Here is an 18,844-nt window from a genome sequence, read left to right on the forward strand (position 1 = left end):
CACATGCCCAGCTCTTTGAGGTAGAAAGTACTTTGGGGGCCCTTGAATTCAATTCGATTTCTTGGGAAAGACCTGAGGCTAGAAGCAGGTGGACACTTGAGTGACCTACAAGACAAGCAGATCCAGGCTAACTTTGAGCCCTGAGGTCTCCTTGCTGGGGAAGGCAGAGGAGGCCATTGCCCACCCAGCTGCAGGGGGCAGCTTGACTTTTTCCAGGAGTCCCAGGGACAGGGCCCTTGCAGGTGGCTTTGGCTTTTTCATGCTGGAAGGGCCGAAGTCTGGGAGGGACCCGAAGAAAGCTGGATGTAGGGCCGGCCTCCATGTGGGCTTAGCCCTCCCGGGTTTGCTTTTCCTAATTTATCTGTTTGTCCCTCTCTTCACTGGTATTCTGCCTAGGCGCTATCAGTCTGGCCTGTGGCTGTTAGAGCACAGCCGAATTAAACAAAAACTAGGTCAGAATCTCATACAAATAATGGAGAAGAGTTGGGGAAAGGGGGCCTCAAAGGGCCGGTATTCCACCAAGCAGGAAGGATGCAAGCTTTGACAGCCGGGGTGGGCACACCTGAAGCAGTACAATGTTGGGGCCTGCCCAGTGGTCAGCGAACCCAAGGACCCCAACTGCTGCTTACCCAGATTCCTGTTCAAGCCCTAACTGCTGGGAAAATAGAAGGCAGCTAGCAGAAAGGAGGCCCCTGGCACAGGTGCTGCAGGGCGAGCCAGACGCTATGCTCAGCCTTAGCACTAGAGAAAGGGCCTCCGCCCTGAGGAGCTCAGGCTGTAATGGGGCAGAGGGCACAGCGGGCAGATTCGGAGGCAAATACAGGCACACCACCAGTATCTCTGAGACCATCTCGATGGGCCAGCGCTGATGGCTGGGGCTCCCACAGGGATTCCAGTGCGCTCCAGGGAGTCCAGATCAAGGGCACTTCCCTCCATTCAGGACTGGCTTTTTTATTTTAAGTATTATTTTCTCCCATTTCTTGGCTCTCGATCCTTGGTGCTCTGTGGATTGATTGGATGAGGTGGTTGTCTGGAGAATAGAGCAGAGAGCTCCTCTAGAGCTAACCACTTGGCACTTTCTGCCTCAGCCATGTGATGGCTGGGAAAGCCTGCCCCAGATTTCTGGTGTTCTTTTGTGGGGCAATAGCAATCTTTGCAGGCTTTTATTTCTTCATTTCAGGTCCAGAGATCTTGGTGTATACTGAAGAAAAGCTAAGAGAGTCTTGGGAAAATAACGTATAAAATGGAAGAGTCCTGTTTAGACAGTTCTGAGCAAGGTCTGGGAGTTTGGGTGGCAGGACAGCTCAGAGCAATCCAGCAAGTGGCAGCCCCACACTGAGGGGCTCTTGGACTGCATTGAGAGGAGAGGAATGTGGAGATGGGAAGGCCCTGTGCTCATGAAGCCCCCAGCTTAGATCCAGGGACCCTGGGGGCAGATGGGTAAAGTGGCCAGTTTAGGCTTGAAGTCAGGAAGAACTGTCTGATAAAGAGAGCTTTCCAGTGTGGAACAGCTGCTAGAGAGGCAGTGACTCCCCCTCCTGGGGGGTGACCAGGTGCCAGATGGCACCTCATTGGGGTTACCATGTGTGCGGCCAGGCTGAACTTGCTCCCCTCTTGGGACTTTAGTCCTCGGGCCTTGGGAGATGTCATAGTGGGCTAGGAGCCTCCACTTCTGTGATCTCTCTCCCCTTCTATGGCTCTGGAGAAATGGGCCCTTGTGAAGGGGCAGAGTCCTGGGCTACTTGGGAGGACACTTCCCAGAGCCTCAAGATGCTCACTCACCGTAGGAGCTGGGATTTTGGAGTCTCGTGTTCAGCCTTTGGCAGCTTACAGCCCGGAGGGAGCCTGGGCCTACTAGCTCTGTTTGCCGTCCTTCTTAGAAAGAGAGCTCAAGGGCTTGTTTTCCTGGAGGGCCAGCAACAGTGGGGGCAGTTAGACAGCTCCACCTCCATCCCTCAGAGGAAGATGGTCCGAGACACCTGCTGGGGAAAGGCCACCCATGACAGCAGGCAGCCAGCCATCTCCGTGGGTGTTCCTTGCGTCCAGATGCAGGTGCTGCTCCGGCTCCGGCAGCCGCCCCCTCCTCATTACCTCATCTGGCTGGGCCACAATAGAATCCCTCCTCTCCTCCTGGACGAGAGGAACCTCACTTTCAGGGAACGCGCTTTGGAAAAAGGCTTTCCCTTCAGTAAAGGAATTCAGGGCTGCGTGGTTTCGTCTGGGGAGGAAAATGTCCTTCCAGAGCAATAGGTGGAAGCCGCAAGGACAAGAAAAAACTTGCCAGTGCTATTTACACTAAATGAAATCCTGATCGCTGTCCAAGGGGCGGGCTGCTCCTGGTGGCTGTGGTGGGCCTCCCTCCCCCCGTCGCTCCCTTGGACCATGGGGGAATCTTGCTGAGTGCCCGGCCTGGCCCACAGGTCATGGCGTCTAGCTTGGGTCACCAGCTCCTCCTGGGCTCTCCGGCCCAGGCAGAGCACTGGAGATGCAGACAAAGACCAGAGGGGGTCCTTGCCCTTGGGGAGCGTGCATTCTAATGGGGGAGAAAATGGGCTTCCAGCCAGGCACAGGCGAGCTTTGGGCAGGACGAGTACAGAAGTCACAGAGCTCAGGGAACCCGGAGGGGCATCTGGTGGCGCATGGGGACTTGAGGAAGCCTGAGAGGTAGAAAAGGGGGCATGAGGCACATGCAGCCCAAGGAGACGACCAGCTGGGAGGTGGAGTGTCTTGGTCACAGAACCACAGACGGTATCAGGGTCAGAGTATGTGAAGAGGTGTAAAGTGTGAGGGCGCTGGAAAGGGGAGGGAGGGCAGGTTAGGAAGGGCTTTGAATGCCATGTTTTGTGTTCCATCTTAGAAGTGAGGGGAAGCCTCTGGAATTTGTGTGGGGACCAGGGGGAGGGTGACATGGTCAGACCTTTACATTAGGAAGATTACTTTGATAGCTGAATGGAAGATGAACTGGGCTCGGCAGAGATCTGTGTCAGGGAGACCGACTAGCAGGGGATTGTAGGAGGGCCTGTGCCAGGGCAGTGATGGTGCTGGTGGTGAGAAGGGGCAGGTGCAAGAAATGGTAGAGAGGTCAACTCAGTGGGCCTTGGCAGCAGACAGGGCATGGGAGACGAGTCAGGAGCTGAGGGGATACCTAAGTGGCAAGCCTGGGTGACCGGGAGGTTGAATCCACAGAAACCTGGATTTAGGAGGAGAGGGTTGGGCCAGCACTGATGGCTGGGGCTCCCACAGGGATTCCAGTGTGCTCTAGGGAGTCCAGATCAAGGGCTCTTCCCACCATTCAGGACTGGTTTTTTTATTCTAAGCATTTGATTAAATAAAAGATGTCTAATAGCTGCTGATTTTGGAGAGAGAAGTTTTAGTTGAATAATAAAGTTAGAAATCAGAAGAGAGTGGGAGGAGAGAAAGTAGAAGCCCCAACTGGAGCCGGCCTTGTTGAGAAGGTTAGCCAAAAAGGAGGAGAGAAAGGGATGGTAGCTCTGGGGGAGTTAAGATTTCTTCGGCCAGTCATTTCCAAGCTTCCTTTGTCACTGGACCCTAATGAAAAAGCTCTGGGCCCCCATTGCTCCAGAATCTGCTGCATCCAGCCCTTAGTGAGCTGCCCCTGCCAGTGGCCTCCTACCTGGAGACCTGTTCCGCCTATCACTTTTCATTCTCCACTCTAGCTCCCCACCCCAGTGCTATTCTAACACTTATTTTCCTGGGAAAAAATAATATACTCATGGAGAAGTAACACATCAGAGCTGTGATTTCAGAAGTACGAGGACCGCTGCCCCCGGCCCGAGGATGCTTAATGTGTGGCCTTTCTTATTTCCATTTCCTGCACCCCAGGGTGGTGGGGCCTGGCTGGGCATTAAAGCAGTACCCGGAGCACTGGTACCGTGGCCTTCACTCCCCGGCCATGTGGGGTTGAGGTTAATAGGATGATTTTCTCTTAACCAAAAGCTAGGTGCTTCTTCTTCATTCTTTATAGTCACAGCTTACTGAACTTCTTCCCAATCTCATCGGGCTGGGAGCCCTTCAGAGCGGAGGCTGCTTTTTGCCTTCCTTTATGTTCCCAGGAATTATGTGCCTGGCACAGAGTAGGGGCTTAATAAAATGCTTGTTGTCTTGGCTGGACTAGGACACAAAACTAGGAAACGTAACCTGATCAAGTGCCCCTGGGTCTTCAGAACAAAGAATGGACATGCAGCCCTCATGTGATGCTCCCCGCAGAAGCCCCATGGCCCCCGCTCCTGGCTCTGCCTGACTCCCCTTCTTCCCCCGACCCTCACATTGACCTTCTTGGAAAGGCTGCGGCTCAGGCCCTCAGGCCCTGCCCCTTCTTGGCCCAGGCAGAACCCTCATTTTCTCTCACACACATTTGGGAAGGATGAGAATATTCCCCACCGAAGGGAAATTCCAAATTTTTTTTGTGAGCTCCCAGACCTCCTGTTTCTCCTCCTACATCTCCTCCTATTGCCTTAATGGGATGCAGGGAAAATGTGGCTGAGACCGCATTTGGCTCTGAGAGCCCTTTTTTTCTAGCTTGTTTAACACATTCATTTGGGTTCTCAACCTGAGCGTGGCTCCTCCAGCCAAAGCCCACCAGTGAAGCCCCGCTGACTTATCTCGGGCTGTTGCCCACGTCCACTTTTTCAAGCAATTCGGGGAAGGAATTTCCACAGCTGCCCTCAGCAGCTGGTTCCAGTCATAAATTGCCCTCTCTGCTGCCCTTTGTTCCCAGGGACTCCTCCGGCCTTCTACACCATTTCTCTTCGTTCTATTTATAGACAGAAGTGACCCTCACTTGCTGAATATACCCTTTCTTCAGCTAAAGATTTTTCTGGAGGAAAACACTCTTAGCTGCTTTAGTTTTTCTGGTGGGGACTTGGTTTTTATTTCCTTGTTTTTGTGATGTTTCTGATTATCCCACCATATACCTCAAAATATGGAGTGGTTCTGAGGACCCAGGCCTTTAAGAAAATAAAAGCCCAGAGGTTCTGGGGTCTCTGGTTGACCCCCTGTGAGCCAGCAGTATAGCACAGCCACCCAGGAAGGCTTGCGTCATCTTTATTTCAAAACTTCACAGATCTAAATAAGCCCAATTAATAACTAAGTCAGGGAAGCCAGCTGACTTGAGGCTGAGGAGATGGTGATCAGCAATCAGCAGCACATTTAATGAGAGAATTTGGATTTCAAAATGTCTCCGCACAGACCAAACTAAATCTAAGAAGATGAAATTATTAGATGGATGTAGAGACTTCCACTTAGATTCAAAAAATCACCTTCACACATCCAGGAGGGATGACTAGATAATCTGTCTGAAAAAGCTCTGGGAGTCTTAGTGACCCATAGGACTCAGTGGGAATCAGCCCTGAAAGTGAATGGCATCTGTGACTGCAGGAAGAGAGGTCTGGACCTGACCTTAGTCATGCTCCCACTGACCACCAATGCTAGTTGTCAGTGGCCCTTCTCTGGTGGTCATGGAGAGTTGCCTGGAGCTCTGAGAGGATCATGTGAGACAGGAGTCAAACCCAGGTTTCTCCAGTTCTGAGACCAGCTCTTTATCTAATGTGCCATACTGGGTCAGGAATTTTTTTTAAAGGCAGATTTAAGATTAATTTAGGGTCAGAGTTGGGGGAACTTCCAAATAATTGGAACAATCCAACTCATGGAATGGAGGATCCCAAGGCTGGATGGTGGCTGGATGATGTCCTGCAGAGTAAGACACCTCTGGCGGAGGTCTGGTCCTTGGGTGCCTCTCCCAGCCCTGAGATGATGGAGTCCTGGAGTTTGTGGTTCTGTTGTACCCATGTAGACTGAGACATCCCTGAGCCTTCAAGAGCTGTCAGCTAGTCGATCTCTCTGACCTTTTGTTTCCTCACAAAAAAAAGGAGGGGGTTGGACTGGATGAACTCGTACAGCTCCTTCCACTTTCAAGCCTTCCCAGGGTTTGTCTTTAGACCACGGCCCCAACTTTTCCCCTGGGTTTAGACCCTGCCTGAGCCTGTTCTCTGCTGGCAGGGCCTTCTTGCTCCAGGATTACCTCCTTGGCACAGTGAGATATCAAGAGGATGTTGGCAGGAACATCCTTAGGCTGTCACTGGAAGGATAGCTCCTGCTGGGCAGATTTTACTTGTATTTCTTCTAGTTCTATCAAGTAACCCTTGGACAGTTTGATAAGACTCTCAATCCTACCTTAGTTTGAAGGAGTATCATCTTCTTATATCATCAAGGCAGGTCTCCTGAAGTCCTCGGGTCTTGATTAAGCCAGAGCCCAGCTATGAACAATTCATGCCCCTCCACTTAGCCAAGTCTTTCTTTACTTCCTTAAGGAGTAGTTTGTCATTATATTCATCTAAGTTCCTGCCCCCCCCCCTCCCCAAAGTAGGACTTGATAAGTTGGAGCCCATATGTTTTGTTTTGTTTTTTAATGTTTTATAATTATTTGGGATGTAATTTCTTTTTCTGTCTTCCTTTGGTAGATTTTGTTAATATACAAAAAGGCCAAAGACTTATTACATCCCACTGAGTTATTCATTGTTTCAATTAGTTTTTCTTTTCCTTAGCTCAGTCCCTGGTACCTAATAGGCATTTAATAAATTTTTATTGACTGACTGACTTGAGTCTCTAGAGTTCTTCTAAATAAACCATCGTATCATTGAGGACCTTTGATTATTTGATTTCTTCTTTGCCTGTGTTTATTCCCTGGTTTCTTTTTCTTGCTTTATGGGTATAGCTAGCTTTTCTAGAACTATATCGAATAATGGTGAATGTAGACATCCCAGCTTTTCACCTTGCTCTCATTCCAACAGAGGAGACCATGGGGGCACATAAAGATAGACTCAAGCTAATTTCTGAAGGCCAGTGCACATGGCTGGAGGACTGGCAATGACCTCATGGAAAAGATGGCAAGGGAGGATTCTAAAGGACGGGAGGAAGAAGCACCTTTCAGGCTCAGGAGCAGGCAAAGCAAAGGCCCAGGAGGAAGGCCGGCCCACTCACATATTGACTTACCTGTACCTCTGATCACACCAGAACATGGTTCCCCCCAGCCCCCTCCTGCTGCAGGCCCTCATCGCTCCTCTCTGTCTCTCTCCATTCAGATGAGAGCAGGGCCCCTAAGAGATTGTTAAGGAATGCTTAGGAATGAGTTGGGAAGGTGCCCGATGATAAGATGAGGAAGATGCTCAGATTTTAAACCTGCAGACTGGGAGCATGGCGGCATCTTCAGCAGCATTCGGCAGATTGAGATGACAGGAGGTATGGGGGCAGGAGAATGAGTTTAGCTTTGGACCCACTGAGTATGAGATGAATGTCCAGGTGAAGCTGTCCAAAAGGCCCTTTCTTGGAAATGGGAGCCTGGAATCCAGCTCTTTGAGTTGCCTCCAAATGGCGTGTCTGTGCAAAGGGCCCTCTGCTTTCAGCCAGACCTCACTTAGACACTTGGAGAGGAAAGTGAGCTCTTCTCCCTGGCCCAGCCTTTCCCTAGAGGCTCTTGGGTTGCTTCCCATCTCTGAATGTGTGCTCACCATCGCTCTTGGGACAGTTTTACTCACAAGTGGGGAAGCTCCATGCTTGGCTGTTGACGTTGCTCCAAACTGAGCGTGCCGGCTTCAGGGCATGAAGAAGATGTGGAGCCCCACGCTGGCTTAGTTCCCTCCCCCATGCCAGTTTAGAAATGGGCGTCTTAGGAACCTTCTAGGATATATTTGTAAGTCTTTTGAGAGGACTATTGTATTAGTGAGTGATGATTTCCATTAGGGCTTCAGGAGGAGCTTGCTTAATGAGGGGAGCAGGTGAAGGGGTGCAGAGACAACATTTCCAAGGAGGTTGTGGTGCAGGATTTCTCTGTGTCCTGCTGAGCTTTGAAATCCACTGGATGAAATTCCTTTTGACTTTTGATATTTCAGCTGCGTTGGGAAGGAATTCCTTAAAAGCATCTTGTAGAACGACAGTGATGGGTCTTCTGTGGGGCACGCTGAAACAGCTGCTCCTGGGGCAACAGCTCCTTTTCCCAGTCACAGAGGCCCAGCCAACCCCATGGGGTCACCAGCCCCCTGGCCAGGTGTTGTGTCTGAGGGAGGTGGCATAGGATCCAGCGCTGAGGGCAGAGCCATGCCCCGAGCTGGCGGGCAGTGGCAGAGGTATTGGGTTTCAGTCTTGGAGTGATATGCTGTGTTAGGGGTCAGCTTGGCTCAAGAACGCCCCCTCAGAAGCGTGGCTTCGTCTCCCCGCCCTGCACCTTCCGAGCAGTGTCGCGTGGGACAGATGATCTCGGCCCCATGAAGCCTCCATTTCCACATTTTCCAGATGCAGGTCTACCCGGGCCTCCTGGGAAGGCTTGTGGTGCTCAGGCGAGAGGCCTGGATGGCAGGCTCGCTGCTGCTTCTTTGGGCTATTTTTCCCAAAGGCGCCGCCATCTTTCCCACCAGCCAGCCCCCAAACCCTGGTGGTCCTCGTCTCGTCTGTCGCTCCTGGTCTCTTGAATCCTCCACTTCTCCCCTCATCCCCAGGCTCCAGGGCACCCTGAATCTGGATGGAGGCCTTCAGAGCTTGGGATGTTGTTCAAGTCCACGTGAGATTTTCCCGTCTCCTCCCCCCCCCCCCAATCACCATCACTTCCCACTGACTCATTCTCCCCTTAGCGTCATCCTCTTTGTAACAAACAAGCACAATTAAGCAAAGCAATCAGTGCCCTGGCCGTGGCCGAAGGGGTTTGTGTCTTGTGCTGTGATACCTCTTATCCCCATCTCTCTTCTGAGAAGCCACTGACCATGAATGGCTTGGTCCATCCGTCAGAACTTGGCCTTGGTGCTCAGTGTTTGCTGAAGGGCTTGGGGAGGCTGCTTTTCTAGTTGTTTGCTCCTGAAACTTGGGAAGCTTGTTGGGTCAGGCTGTTGCCAGCTGGCAAATACTTATAAAGCACCTCCTCCATGTCAGGGGCTGAGGATCCCAAGGTCAATTTGAAACAGTCCCTACCTTCAGAGAGCTTACTCTTGGTCTAGGAGGGGCGACAGCCCGGACCCAGTAGCAATTAGGAGGTCTTATTTCTGACCCTCAGAGACCGACCAGTTTGGTTGTGGGCAGAGATGGGCAAGAAGTAGAACCCTTTCCTGCCTGCCTGCCTGCCTGGTCTGACTGACTGCCCTTTTACAAGCCAGTGTTCCCTGGGAACCTCGGGCTGGTGAGAGCGCTTGTTCAGAAATTGGGTTCATTACATTCACTGTAGTTACCGAGCAGAATATTTCTGGAAATTATCCCATCCTTCCTTCTCAGCCCAGGCTCCTTTGGGCAGTGAAGAGCTCCAACCCTGCTGACTGGGGTCACAGCAGCCTCAGAGAATCAGGAGCTTAGTTTTTTCCATGATAATAATAATAACTAATGTTTTTATAGTGCCTACTATGTGCAAGGCATCATGCTAAAGCACTTTACAATGACATTCTCATTTGATCCTCTTAACAATTTTGGGAGGGGCGGGTTTTTATTATTCCCATTTTACAGATGAGGAAACTGAGGCAGACAGAGGTTTAATGCTTTGTCCAGGGTCACACAACTAATAAGTGCCTGAAGTTGGATTTGAACCAGGCCCAGTGCTCTATTCACTGCACTCCCAAGCATCTGAGAGGGCCCAGGGAGCCGCTCTCAGAGGGTCAGAGGCAGTGGGAAGGCCAGGGTGCAGGCTGTCCTTGAGACTTGTCCCTGGGTAGAGGAATGGTCTTTGAGCTGAGCAGCCTTCCCAGGTGATATCATTGACCGAAAGGCCTTTGGCCTGTGAGCACGGACAGGGGAGCAGACAGGCTTTGTCCTCTGCTTTCCCCATCATGACCCTCTCCCATTCCCCCGTTCCACACACAGGCTTTGGCGGTTGTTCTGTTTGGGAAAGGCCATTTTGTGCCACTGAGGGAACGTCATCAGGCTGGATGAGTAAAACCCTCCCTCTCACCTTCAGGGCTGCCCTGGCTAGCACACTCATCACCCTCTTAAATCACTGTAGCTGAGGCTGGCCTTTCTCATGCAGGTCGTTTTAGCAGTATTGGAAACTGCAGAGCAGGGGCAAGGACATCTTTTTAGGATGAATTTTAATGCTTTTCCCTGTTGAGTAAAAACCAGGATCCTCTGGACTGAGTTTTGAGCTGATCCAACTTCAGCTTGCGCCCCAGGAACTGCATCCTGGCCCCTGCTCACTTCTGTGCAGCCCCCTTAGGGACTTGGGCAGGCTGGGGTGGACACTGGGGCCAGGACTGGTTAAGTGGCTGGTTACTTGGGGCCTAGTTAGGAAGGAATAGAGGTCGGGAGAAGACTTTGGGAGCGTTACATTACGGATACATTGATTTATCCGGAGCAGAGGAGATGGGAGGGTTGGGGGAGGAGGAGTAGTCCTAACCACAGTAATTACTTATTTGGAGAAAATCTTCCTTTGGCCTCCACTGAGGTCTGCGGTGCTCTGTGGGTGGGGTTTTCCAGAGCCGCTTTTATCCCTGGCTCCACGCTTCTTCAGGATGTTTTGTTTTGTCCAATATTGGTGATGCAAATATTTATACACTGCATTCTCTTTGAACTCAAGCTAATCTTCGAGCGGCCTAATGCATCGCAGCCCCACCAGATCGTGAGGGCCAGAGTCGGCAGCCTTCCGGGCCTGGAGAACATTAGCCTCCACCTTGTCCCATTCTCAGCTCTTGCCTGTGGGGGCATGTTTCTGTAGGTGATCCTACTTTGTTTCAGGGCTGCCCAGGCCTTATGCCTGGGAACCAGCACCGATCTGTCCTGAGACCGACCTCCCTTATCCGTGTTGTCGTGTCTGACAAAAGCCACCTTTGTCGGAGTCAGGGATGTCCCTCTCCAAGCCTTTTCTTCATCAGTGTCAGACTGAAGAGAGACCTGGGAGCCCCGATGACCAGGAATCTGTCAATGTGCCAGTCTTCTCTTGGTTTGGAAGAACAGGAAAGGGAGGAATGTGGGGGTAAAGGTCACAGGATGCCTTCCCTGTGTACAGGACTTCCTCACGTGTTTAACAACGGCTTTGTTCAGTCACACACCTCTGGGAACTGTGTGAGGGAGAAAGAGTTCTCTCTGGAGCTCGCAGAAGGTGCAGACCAAACCCACTTCCTGCTGTCCCTGAGAGCAAACAGAAGCCTCCCCACAGGCCTTTGCACCTCAGGTGTTCCTAATCCTTGAGACAAGCTGCACGAATGGGGCAGGGCAAGGCAGCCTTGAACTGTTAGAGTGAAAGGCTCCCCAGTGGTGACGTGTGTGCACATTTGTGTGGTGCTTGAAAGTTTGCAGAGCGTTTAGTGTAAGTCTCTTCCTGCACCGTGCTCGGGCTGGAGATATGGAGATGAGTCGATCCCAAGAGGTTTTCCTTCTCCTTGGAGAGGACGAACCCAGGTCCTAACAGGTGTAGGGTGGAGGATGTGGAGGAAGGCAAGGGCACTTCCTGCTGTGCAAGGAAACTCAAGGAAGCTTCAGAGAGGAGGGGCCCATGAGATGAGCCTCGGAAGAAACAGGATTCTGATAGATCAGTCTGTGGAGGAAGGGCATTGTAAGCATGGGACCCAGTTTGGGCAAATGCATCAAGGTGGGAGATGGAGAACTGACTGTATAAGAAGCCGGCCTGGAGAGCCCTCAGTGGGGCATCCTGTGGAATCAGAGCCCCACTGTGTGTTCCTGATGAAGGCCAGGCTGAGAGTTTTATCCTGGAGATAATGAGAAAGAAGACAAGAGGGAGAGGAGGAAGGAGGGGGCTCCATGCAGCTGGGACAGGATCAGGGCCAGAAGCCGCAGGGGGCAGTGGGCAGTGTGAGGGCCCTGTGGTGTGTGCAGGGAAGCCGGGCACAGCGCTGCTCCCAGCCTGGCCTGGGACTGGGTTCTTTCTGAAAGGGGTAAACCAGCTGCACTGAGGGGGGTTATTTGGTCCTGGGAAGTCACTCAGTTTATCCGATGGAGAGAGGAACGAGTCAGATCTGCCCTTAAGAGGAATCCCTTGGGGAAAGACCTGGACTTTGCTTTGATCTGTGTCCTTGACACAAGCAGTGAAAACTATGGGTATTTTGGCTTCTTCTTTTGTAAATAAATGGACTTTTTACTTTGGAGTGTTACACTGTATCCTGGCCTTGATGCTGCAGGCAGAAGGAGAAACCTTCTCCTTTAACCTCATCATTTACAAAGGAGGGAACAGGCCCCCGAAAGTCTGAGACCCAGCTGCACAAGCCCTTTCCACGCATCTGCCTCTTCTGTCTGGCCACCGGGCAGTGCTCAGGGACCCGGGTGGCCTGGTGACAAAGTGGGCATGTGCAGCATCCTCCTGGGCTTGCCCCCCCCCAGGAGCCGCCCAGAGGGGACCTGGCAGGGGCACTGACCATTTCTAAGGCCTCTCTTTGTCGTTTTCCCAGGCATCCTAGAATACACTTCCAGACAGGTCTTGTGGACGCCCATCTCTACTGCCTGAAGAAATACGTTGTAGATTTCCTGGTTGAAAACAGGTAAGGTTTGGAGGGAGGAGGAGAGGGGTCAGAGTTTGAGTTTTTAGTATTTGTTATTGGCTTGTTAAAACTTTAAAATTTGTAAAGCACCTTAAAACATGATCACATTTGATCCTCACGACAGCCCTGGGAAGGAGGTGTTGTTACCATCCCCATTTTATAGGTGAGGAAACTGAGGCAGACAATAGTCAGTTGAATTGCTCAGGATTACACGGCTGGCAGTGTTGGAGGCCAGATCTAAACCCTGACTTTCCTGACCTCGGGCCCAGTGCTCTCTTTCCCCTGCACTGCTCTTTAGACTTCGGAATGCTATTTAAATGACGCTCCAACGGTAAAAGCTTCATACTCAGTCTCTTGTCTCAGAATCTTGTGAGCCGTCGTTCAGACACTCGTGGAGTCTTCCTCAGGTTCAGCCTCTGAAGAGTCAGTCATGAGGTGCCGCGGGGTGCTGCTGCCCCACTAGCAGTTAACCAGTAAGTAGGTATTGATTTTTGGCTGCTGTGTGGCCCACCCTGGGGAGACAGAGACAACAAGGCCATTTCTGTCCTCCAGGACATTAGATCATTGGATTTAATTAGATCAGGGGAAACCCTGGGGACCTTCAGAGTCTCCACAGCAAATCAAAGTACTTTGGAAGGGCCCCAGTAAGGAGGGAAGGCAAGGAGGCCTCCAGGCCGAGCTCCTGAGGGGGCTGGGAGTTCCCTAAAAAGTGAGTGGGAACAGCCTGGAGGCAGGGGAGGGAGAGGGTTCTGCCTTCCTTTTGTACCCCCAGGACTTGGCACAGGGGCCTGATAAATACTTGTGGATTGATTAGGCCCCTTTGGCCCAATCAGCTCCTTTCCAAGCTGGAGCCAAAGCTTTAAAGATCTCCTTGAGTTGTTAGGAGCAAGGGCAGTGCCTGGCTGCCAGGGGCCTCTCCAGCAAAGGCCAGCATAGCCAAAGGAGGGTTTTTTCACGGTGGAGGTGAGCAGGGAAGGACAGAGCCCGGTCATTCTCGTGTCCCCCTGCAGCATAGCTGTGTGTTCTTCTCTTCTCCCAAGGAGTCCATGGATCCCTGGGGGAGATGGGACTGCTGTTTGGATCCTTCTTTAAGTCACTCAACCTCGGGGTCTGGTCATTGTCTCTGCAAAAAGGAGAGCCGTCAGAAATAGAGAGTGAGGGGAAAGGAAGATTTCAGATGATACCTTGGTGGTCACTGAGAATATTTTAAGGATGGTGGAGATCCAGGAATACTTGTGGGCAGTGGCTACAAACTGAAGATTAGAAGGGAGGAAGATAATTCACAGGGTAGAAATAGGAGGGGATGGGATGAGGTTCACAGAGAAGGTGGCCTTGGCAAAGAGAGGGCTATCTGTTCATCAGATGAGTAAAGGAAGAGAGAATGGGGGATGAAGTCAGGGGGTTTGACGCGTAGAGAAAGTTAGGAGAGACTTCATAGTGAATGTTCTCTGTTGTTGTTTTTTAAAAATTTATTTAAAATTTAAATACAAAAAAGAAAAAGAACATTGTCATGTATATAGCAGAACATAAGAAAGGATTAGGTCTAAAACAATAAATTTCCATTTCAAGAAAACTTATATAATAAATTCTACAAGTTGTTTTCAAATCTTGAGCCACTGAGGAGGACAAAATAGGGGATGTATAGGGAGGACCCGGCTGATAATAGATAACAGTTTGTAGCAGAACCAGTCAGCATTGTGGGACTAGGAACAGAGTGGGGAGACAGTGAGAATAATCCAGCACGGGGCTTTTTTTGAAGCGTGAGCCACCGGACAAGAGAGAAAGAACTTCTAGAGTTTAGGACATTGGCTCACTGCTCAGATGAATGATAGCATTAAGAGGGAGAAGGGGTGGAAAGTTAAGTCAAATTAGGACGAACTGGGAGAAGAGGCAGGGAAAGAGGGCCCCTGAGAGAACAAAGAGGAGGTGTGGAGGAAAAGAGGGGTCATCGTGGTTGGCTAAAGGGTTTTCAGAATACTCATGTGAGTGGGACCCTTATGGTTGGTTGATGATACTGAGGTCACATGATGGAGGCCGTCTTGGGAGCTGGCATTGAGGCATTTAAGGGCACACCAACATGTATGTCCTAGTCTTCTATGAGGGCAGGAGTTGGGGTGGGGAGAGGGGATATCCTGGGATCAGTGATGGGCCACCAGGATCTAGACTGGGTGATAAATTTGGAGAGAGTCACTTTCAGAGAAGAAAAGTGGGAATTGTAGAAGTAACAGTGGGGAGCAAGAAGCAGGCAGACACTCCCCTCCATCCCCTCTGAGGGCAGGGGCTGCGTTCTTCAGGAGCAGGGGCAGTGTTGAGAGAAGGGGCAACTGGTAAAGGAAAGGCCGGACAGGGTTTTGGAGTGTTCTGGGGGAGCCAGGCCCCTCCCCAGTCCCCCGGGGGGCCAAGAAGAAGAAGGAGCACAGGAGGACCAGGTCTGAATTGAAGGGCAGTCTGTTACAAGCAGAGCAAGAATTCCAGAGGTCGTGATGGAAGGGGCAAGGAGAGCAAGGGGGGACTGGCAGCGTTAGGGTTGAGTTGGACAAGGAAGAGAAGGTATGAAGTGCAAAGGAAATGTGTCATTAATCGGTCAGGATTCAGTGTCGGTGACATTGGGAAAGCCGAGGTGAGGAGAGAGGGAGTTTTTCCATAATTTAGATGAGACCCAGGAGCTCCACTGGTGAAAGAGGCAAGGATGGGCCCCACTTTGTGGTGATCTGGTGATGTGAAAACAAACCATTTCAGTAAAAATAGGATTCTTAAAGAAGGGAAGGGAGGCTAGGGGACAGGCCTGCCCTGCATCCAGCCACCTGGTACTGCCCACCGAGCCAGAGGCCAGGTGGGGAGGAAAGGGGGAGCATTTCTGATGTCCCCCGCTGCCAAGTGCCCAGGATCTAGTCCGCTGTTTTATGGGCCGAAGAATTCCCTCTGGCCTCGAATACTTGGCTCCCTGATCTCATCCGTGTGAGTAGCTCACACTGCTCCCTTCACTAACAGACTGAGACTCCTTAGGAAACCATTTTCTTGAGCTGTGCTGGCCAGAAGGCCACGTGGCCTAGAGAGCGGCTTCCCTGAGGCCCTCGGCCTGCTTTGGTAAGCCATCCTGGGACATGCTTCTCACCAGGTGGCAGCTGCACGAGTGTGCCTTTGGGGCCAGTGCCATCCTGGGAGGGAGGATGATTAATCTGAGACTGGCAGCTGACAGCCCAAGGATCCGCTCCCCCATGAGGAGTGTGTCCTGCTCCCCCCTCGCAGCAATTGAAAAGAGGGGAGAGCCATACTTGGCAAGGGATCTCTGAGGGAAATGTGGGGGATTTCTGAAGGTCTCTGTTCAAATGGGTGCTCCTGCATAAACTTCCCTTCAGAACAAAAGGAGCCACTGAGGAAGCAGCCAAGGCCAGGCTGAGGACAGAGGCCCACGGGCTTTGCCCAGGGCTGGGCAGCAGCAGCACCCTGAATGCCAGCAAGTGAGGGACAGTGTTCTGAGAACTAGTCTGGGGCAGTTTGGTTTAACACGGCTGCCCTTTTGAGCTAGGAACGCCTGTCTCAGTCAAAACACTGGGAAGTGGGATCTGCTGCTGTTTTGCAGAAGCAAGCCTATTGGGTTCTGTGAGTTCTCCCTGCCTGCGACTGGGAGGTGGTCCAGAGCCTGGGTCTCCCCCGAGCAGCACAGAATGGGCGTGACTAATAGCAAGGGGATCTCACGCTGGTTGTAGATTACTCCCTATCCCTCCTCACATAAGCCAAACAGGTGGAAACTCCCTAGGGGCAGAGGCTGTCTTCCCCTTTCTTTATACCCACGGCACTTAGCTCAATAGCCAGCACACAGTAGGTATTTAATAAGTGCTTGTTGACTGAATGATTCTGTGAGGTAATTGCTAGTAGTATCCCCATTTTCCCAGAAAAAAACTGAGACTTCTAGAGCTTATACACATGGCATAAGTGTCTGAGGCAGAATTCAAACCAGATGAGTTGGTGTGCTAAGGGGTGCACAGGGCTCTGGGGAGCTGTCATGAAGGGGGGGCCCAGAGTTGGAGCCATTGCAAGCACAGGGATCAGTTGGAAAGTGCTGGGGGATACAGGGGATGGCAAGAGGAGCATAAGCAGTGCCTGAGGCCCTCCCTAAGGCAGAGACCCAGCTATGCAGGAGTGAAGCCCACTGGGTTTGGAGGACTCCAGGAAAACCTCTGAGAGGCTGACAGGGGAGCTGGGCTCCTGCCCTGTAGACTTTGTGGGCCCAGAGAATACTGGGCACATAGGAGTGGGACTGGGAGCTGGCTGGAGCCAGGCCTCCCTGGGTTTTGTCTGGAGAACTCTTCTCTAGGTCCCCTGCCCAAAGTCTCTCCTGCCCCCTGAGTGCTGCTGGCAGAGCCGACCTGAGGACTGTCCCCAGCTGTTGGGGGTGGCCGGTTTGACTTGGAGCCTCAGCTTCCCCCCCCTATAAAATGTAAAGCTTCAGCTCCCTGGCAGTCCCTGAGATCCTGCATCTTGGTTGAATGGGGAAAGGGCTGGGCCCAGAGGCAGAGCCCGAGTTCAGATCCCAGCTCTGAGCCTATTACATCGCGAGTGACATTTGGGCCATCCTTTCCATCATCTGGAAAATGAGGAGGGGTCACTCAATGGCCCCTGAGATCCTTTCCAGCCCAGGGCTGTGATGCTGCAATTCCATCCCAACCTTTGAAGTGGGATTGGACCCCGCTGGGGGTGAGGAGGCTTTGATGTGCCTCATCTTCCCTTCTAGTTTTCTCCCTCCTCCCATCGTGTGATCTCAGAATTTGGAGACAGTGAAAGAAAGGAGCTTTTCCTAAGCTCACGTGATGGGGGGCAGGAGCAGTTTCGAGCCCACACATCGGCACCCTCCCAGGCTCCCCCGCAGCTCTGACCCCAGCCAGGGGGTCCGAGGGCATCACTCTTCCCTGTCTTCCTTCCAGCATGAGCCTCAGCACTAACACTGCATCCTTAGAGAGTCCTTGAAGAGTTTGCCAGGAAGAAAAACCCAGAGGGGGAGAAGAGGCTATTATAGAATACTGTAGCCCAAACACTTAGCTTTTAAGTCGGTGCCTTGTAATCTAAATTTCCTGTTTACCACACGAGATTAAATCTGTTTTCTTTGAAGGCAAAAAAAAAAAAAAAAATATCGAGAAGAAAGATGAGGGTGTGGCTCCATGTTCCCATTCCCTTTTTCTTTATTGTCCCGTTGGGAAGGGTCTGTCTCTAAAGGAAACTCTCTGGGTGGGCCAGGCTGTGGTACCCCCACGGGGGCTGGAGGAAGAGGACTCCCAGCTGGCCTTTGCCGTGGGGCAGATCTTGAACAGACCAAATCAAGGGTCTGAACCAGGCTGGAAAGTTTGGGGTTTCATTTGCACCATGTAATTCTCAGAAGAGACCACATTAACAAGGTACTGATGCTTCCAGTGGAGGGTCGGGAGGGAGTCAGGAAGCAGGGGCCAGTTCTCAGACTGAGGCTCAAGCATTGGAATGACCAGAGGTTTTTCCAGATGTTTCTGAGAACTGTTTGTGGGCAGTTAACTCGTGACAGCTATACGTGGAGAAAAATGTTTTATGACTCCCTTGGAGTCTTAGTGAGAGTAAGGATTCCTGAGATGATTCCATGTCACTCAGTACCAGAGGAACAGACGGCCCCAGATCCAGGTGTCCCTTCTGCGTGAGGAGGCCGGGAGCTGCGGGTCCCACGTCCCCTCCCGTGTCCCTTTAGCTCAGTGTTTGCGGAGCCTCCTTGGAAACATTCTGCCGGGCTCAGTCTGCCAGGCCTTCTAGAAAGCTTCTTCCAAGAGGGTGAGACCCAGGCTGGCTAAACCCGGGACCTTGCCTCCCCCAGGTCAGCTCGTTGCCTTTGGGTCGAGTCTGGGGTTCTCTGGGCCTCCACCTCCTCAGCCAGACTTTAAGATTCCTGGTTTAGCGAGGAGAAACATTTATGTTGTGAGTGCATCTCCCACTATGCTCCACTGGGCCCCCTCGTTGGAGGCTGATGGGGGATCTAGAAGAAACAAGGTGAAGGAGCAGCCAGCTCTGAGTGCCTATCTTTGGTCCTGGCCCTTTAAATTAATTAATAATTTAATTGTGGCTATAAATGCCATCTTCCTCAGGACTGGGCCATTTGTTCTTTAAAAGGGAATGGGGGGCACTAGGTGGCGCAGTAGACGGAACACTAGCCTTGAAGTCAGGAGGACCCGAGTTCAAATCTGGTCTCGGACACTTTACACTTCCTGGCTGTGTGACCCTGGGCAAGTCACTTAATCCCTACTGCCTCAGGGAGGGGAAATGGAATGGACATTTCCTTCATATTTTAAAAGGAGGGAGAGGAGGAGACAGACAGACGTAGAGTAAGCAGAGAGAACGAGGTCGCCTTTCTG

General features: G+C 51.7%; 1 protein-coding gene across 1 annotated transcript in view; it reads left to right on the forward strand.

The window, feature by feature from the left end:
• The window catches only part of EIF2B3 (eukaryotic translation initiation factor 2B subunit gamma), a 74,218-nt gene that overhangs the window by 33,090 nt on the left and 22,284 nt on the right, over positions 1-18,844 (forward strand). Inside the window, exon 6 of the mRNA XM_003767183.4 lies at positions 12,387-12,476. Within this exon, the coding sequence (XP_003767231.1) occupies positions 12,387-12,476 (90 nt within the window). The remainder of the gene's footprint in view (positions 1-12,386; positions 12,477-18,844) is intronic.

Source organism: Sarcophilus harrisii, chromosome 4 (genome assembly GCF_902635505.1).
Source record: "Sarcophilus harrisii chromosome 4, mSarHar1.11, whole genome shotgun sequence".
Lineage (NCBI taxonomy): Eukaryota > Metazoa > Chordata > Mammalia > Dasyuromorphia > Dasyuridae > Sarcophilus > Sarcophilus harrisii.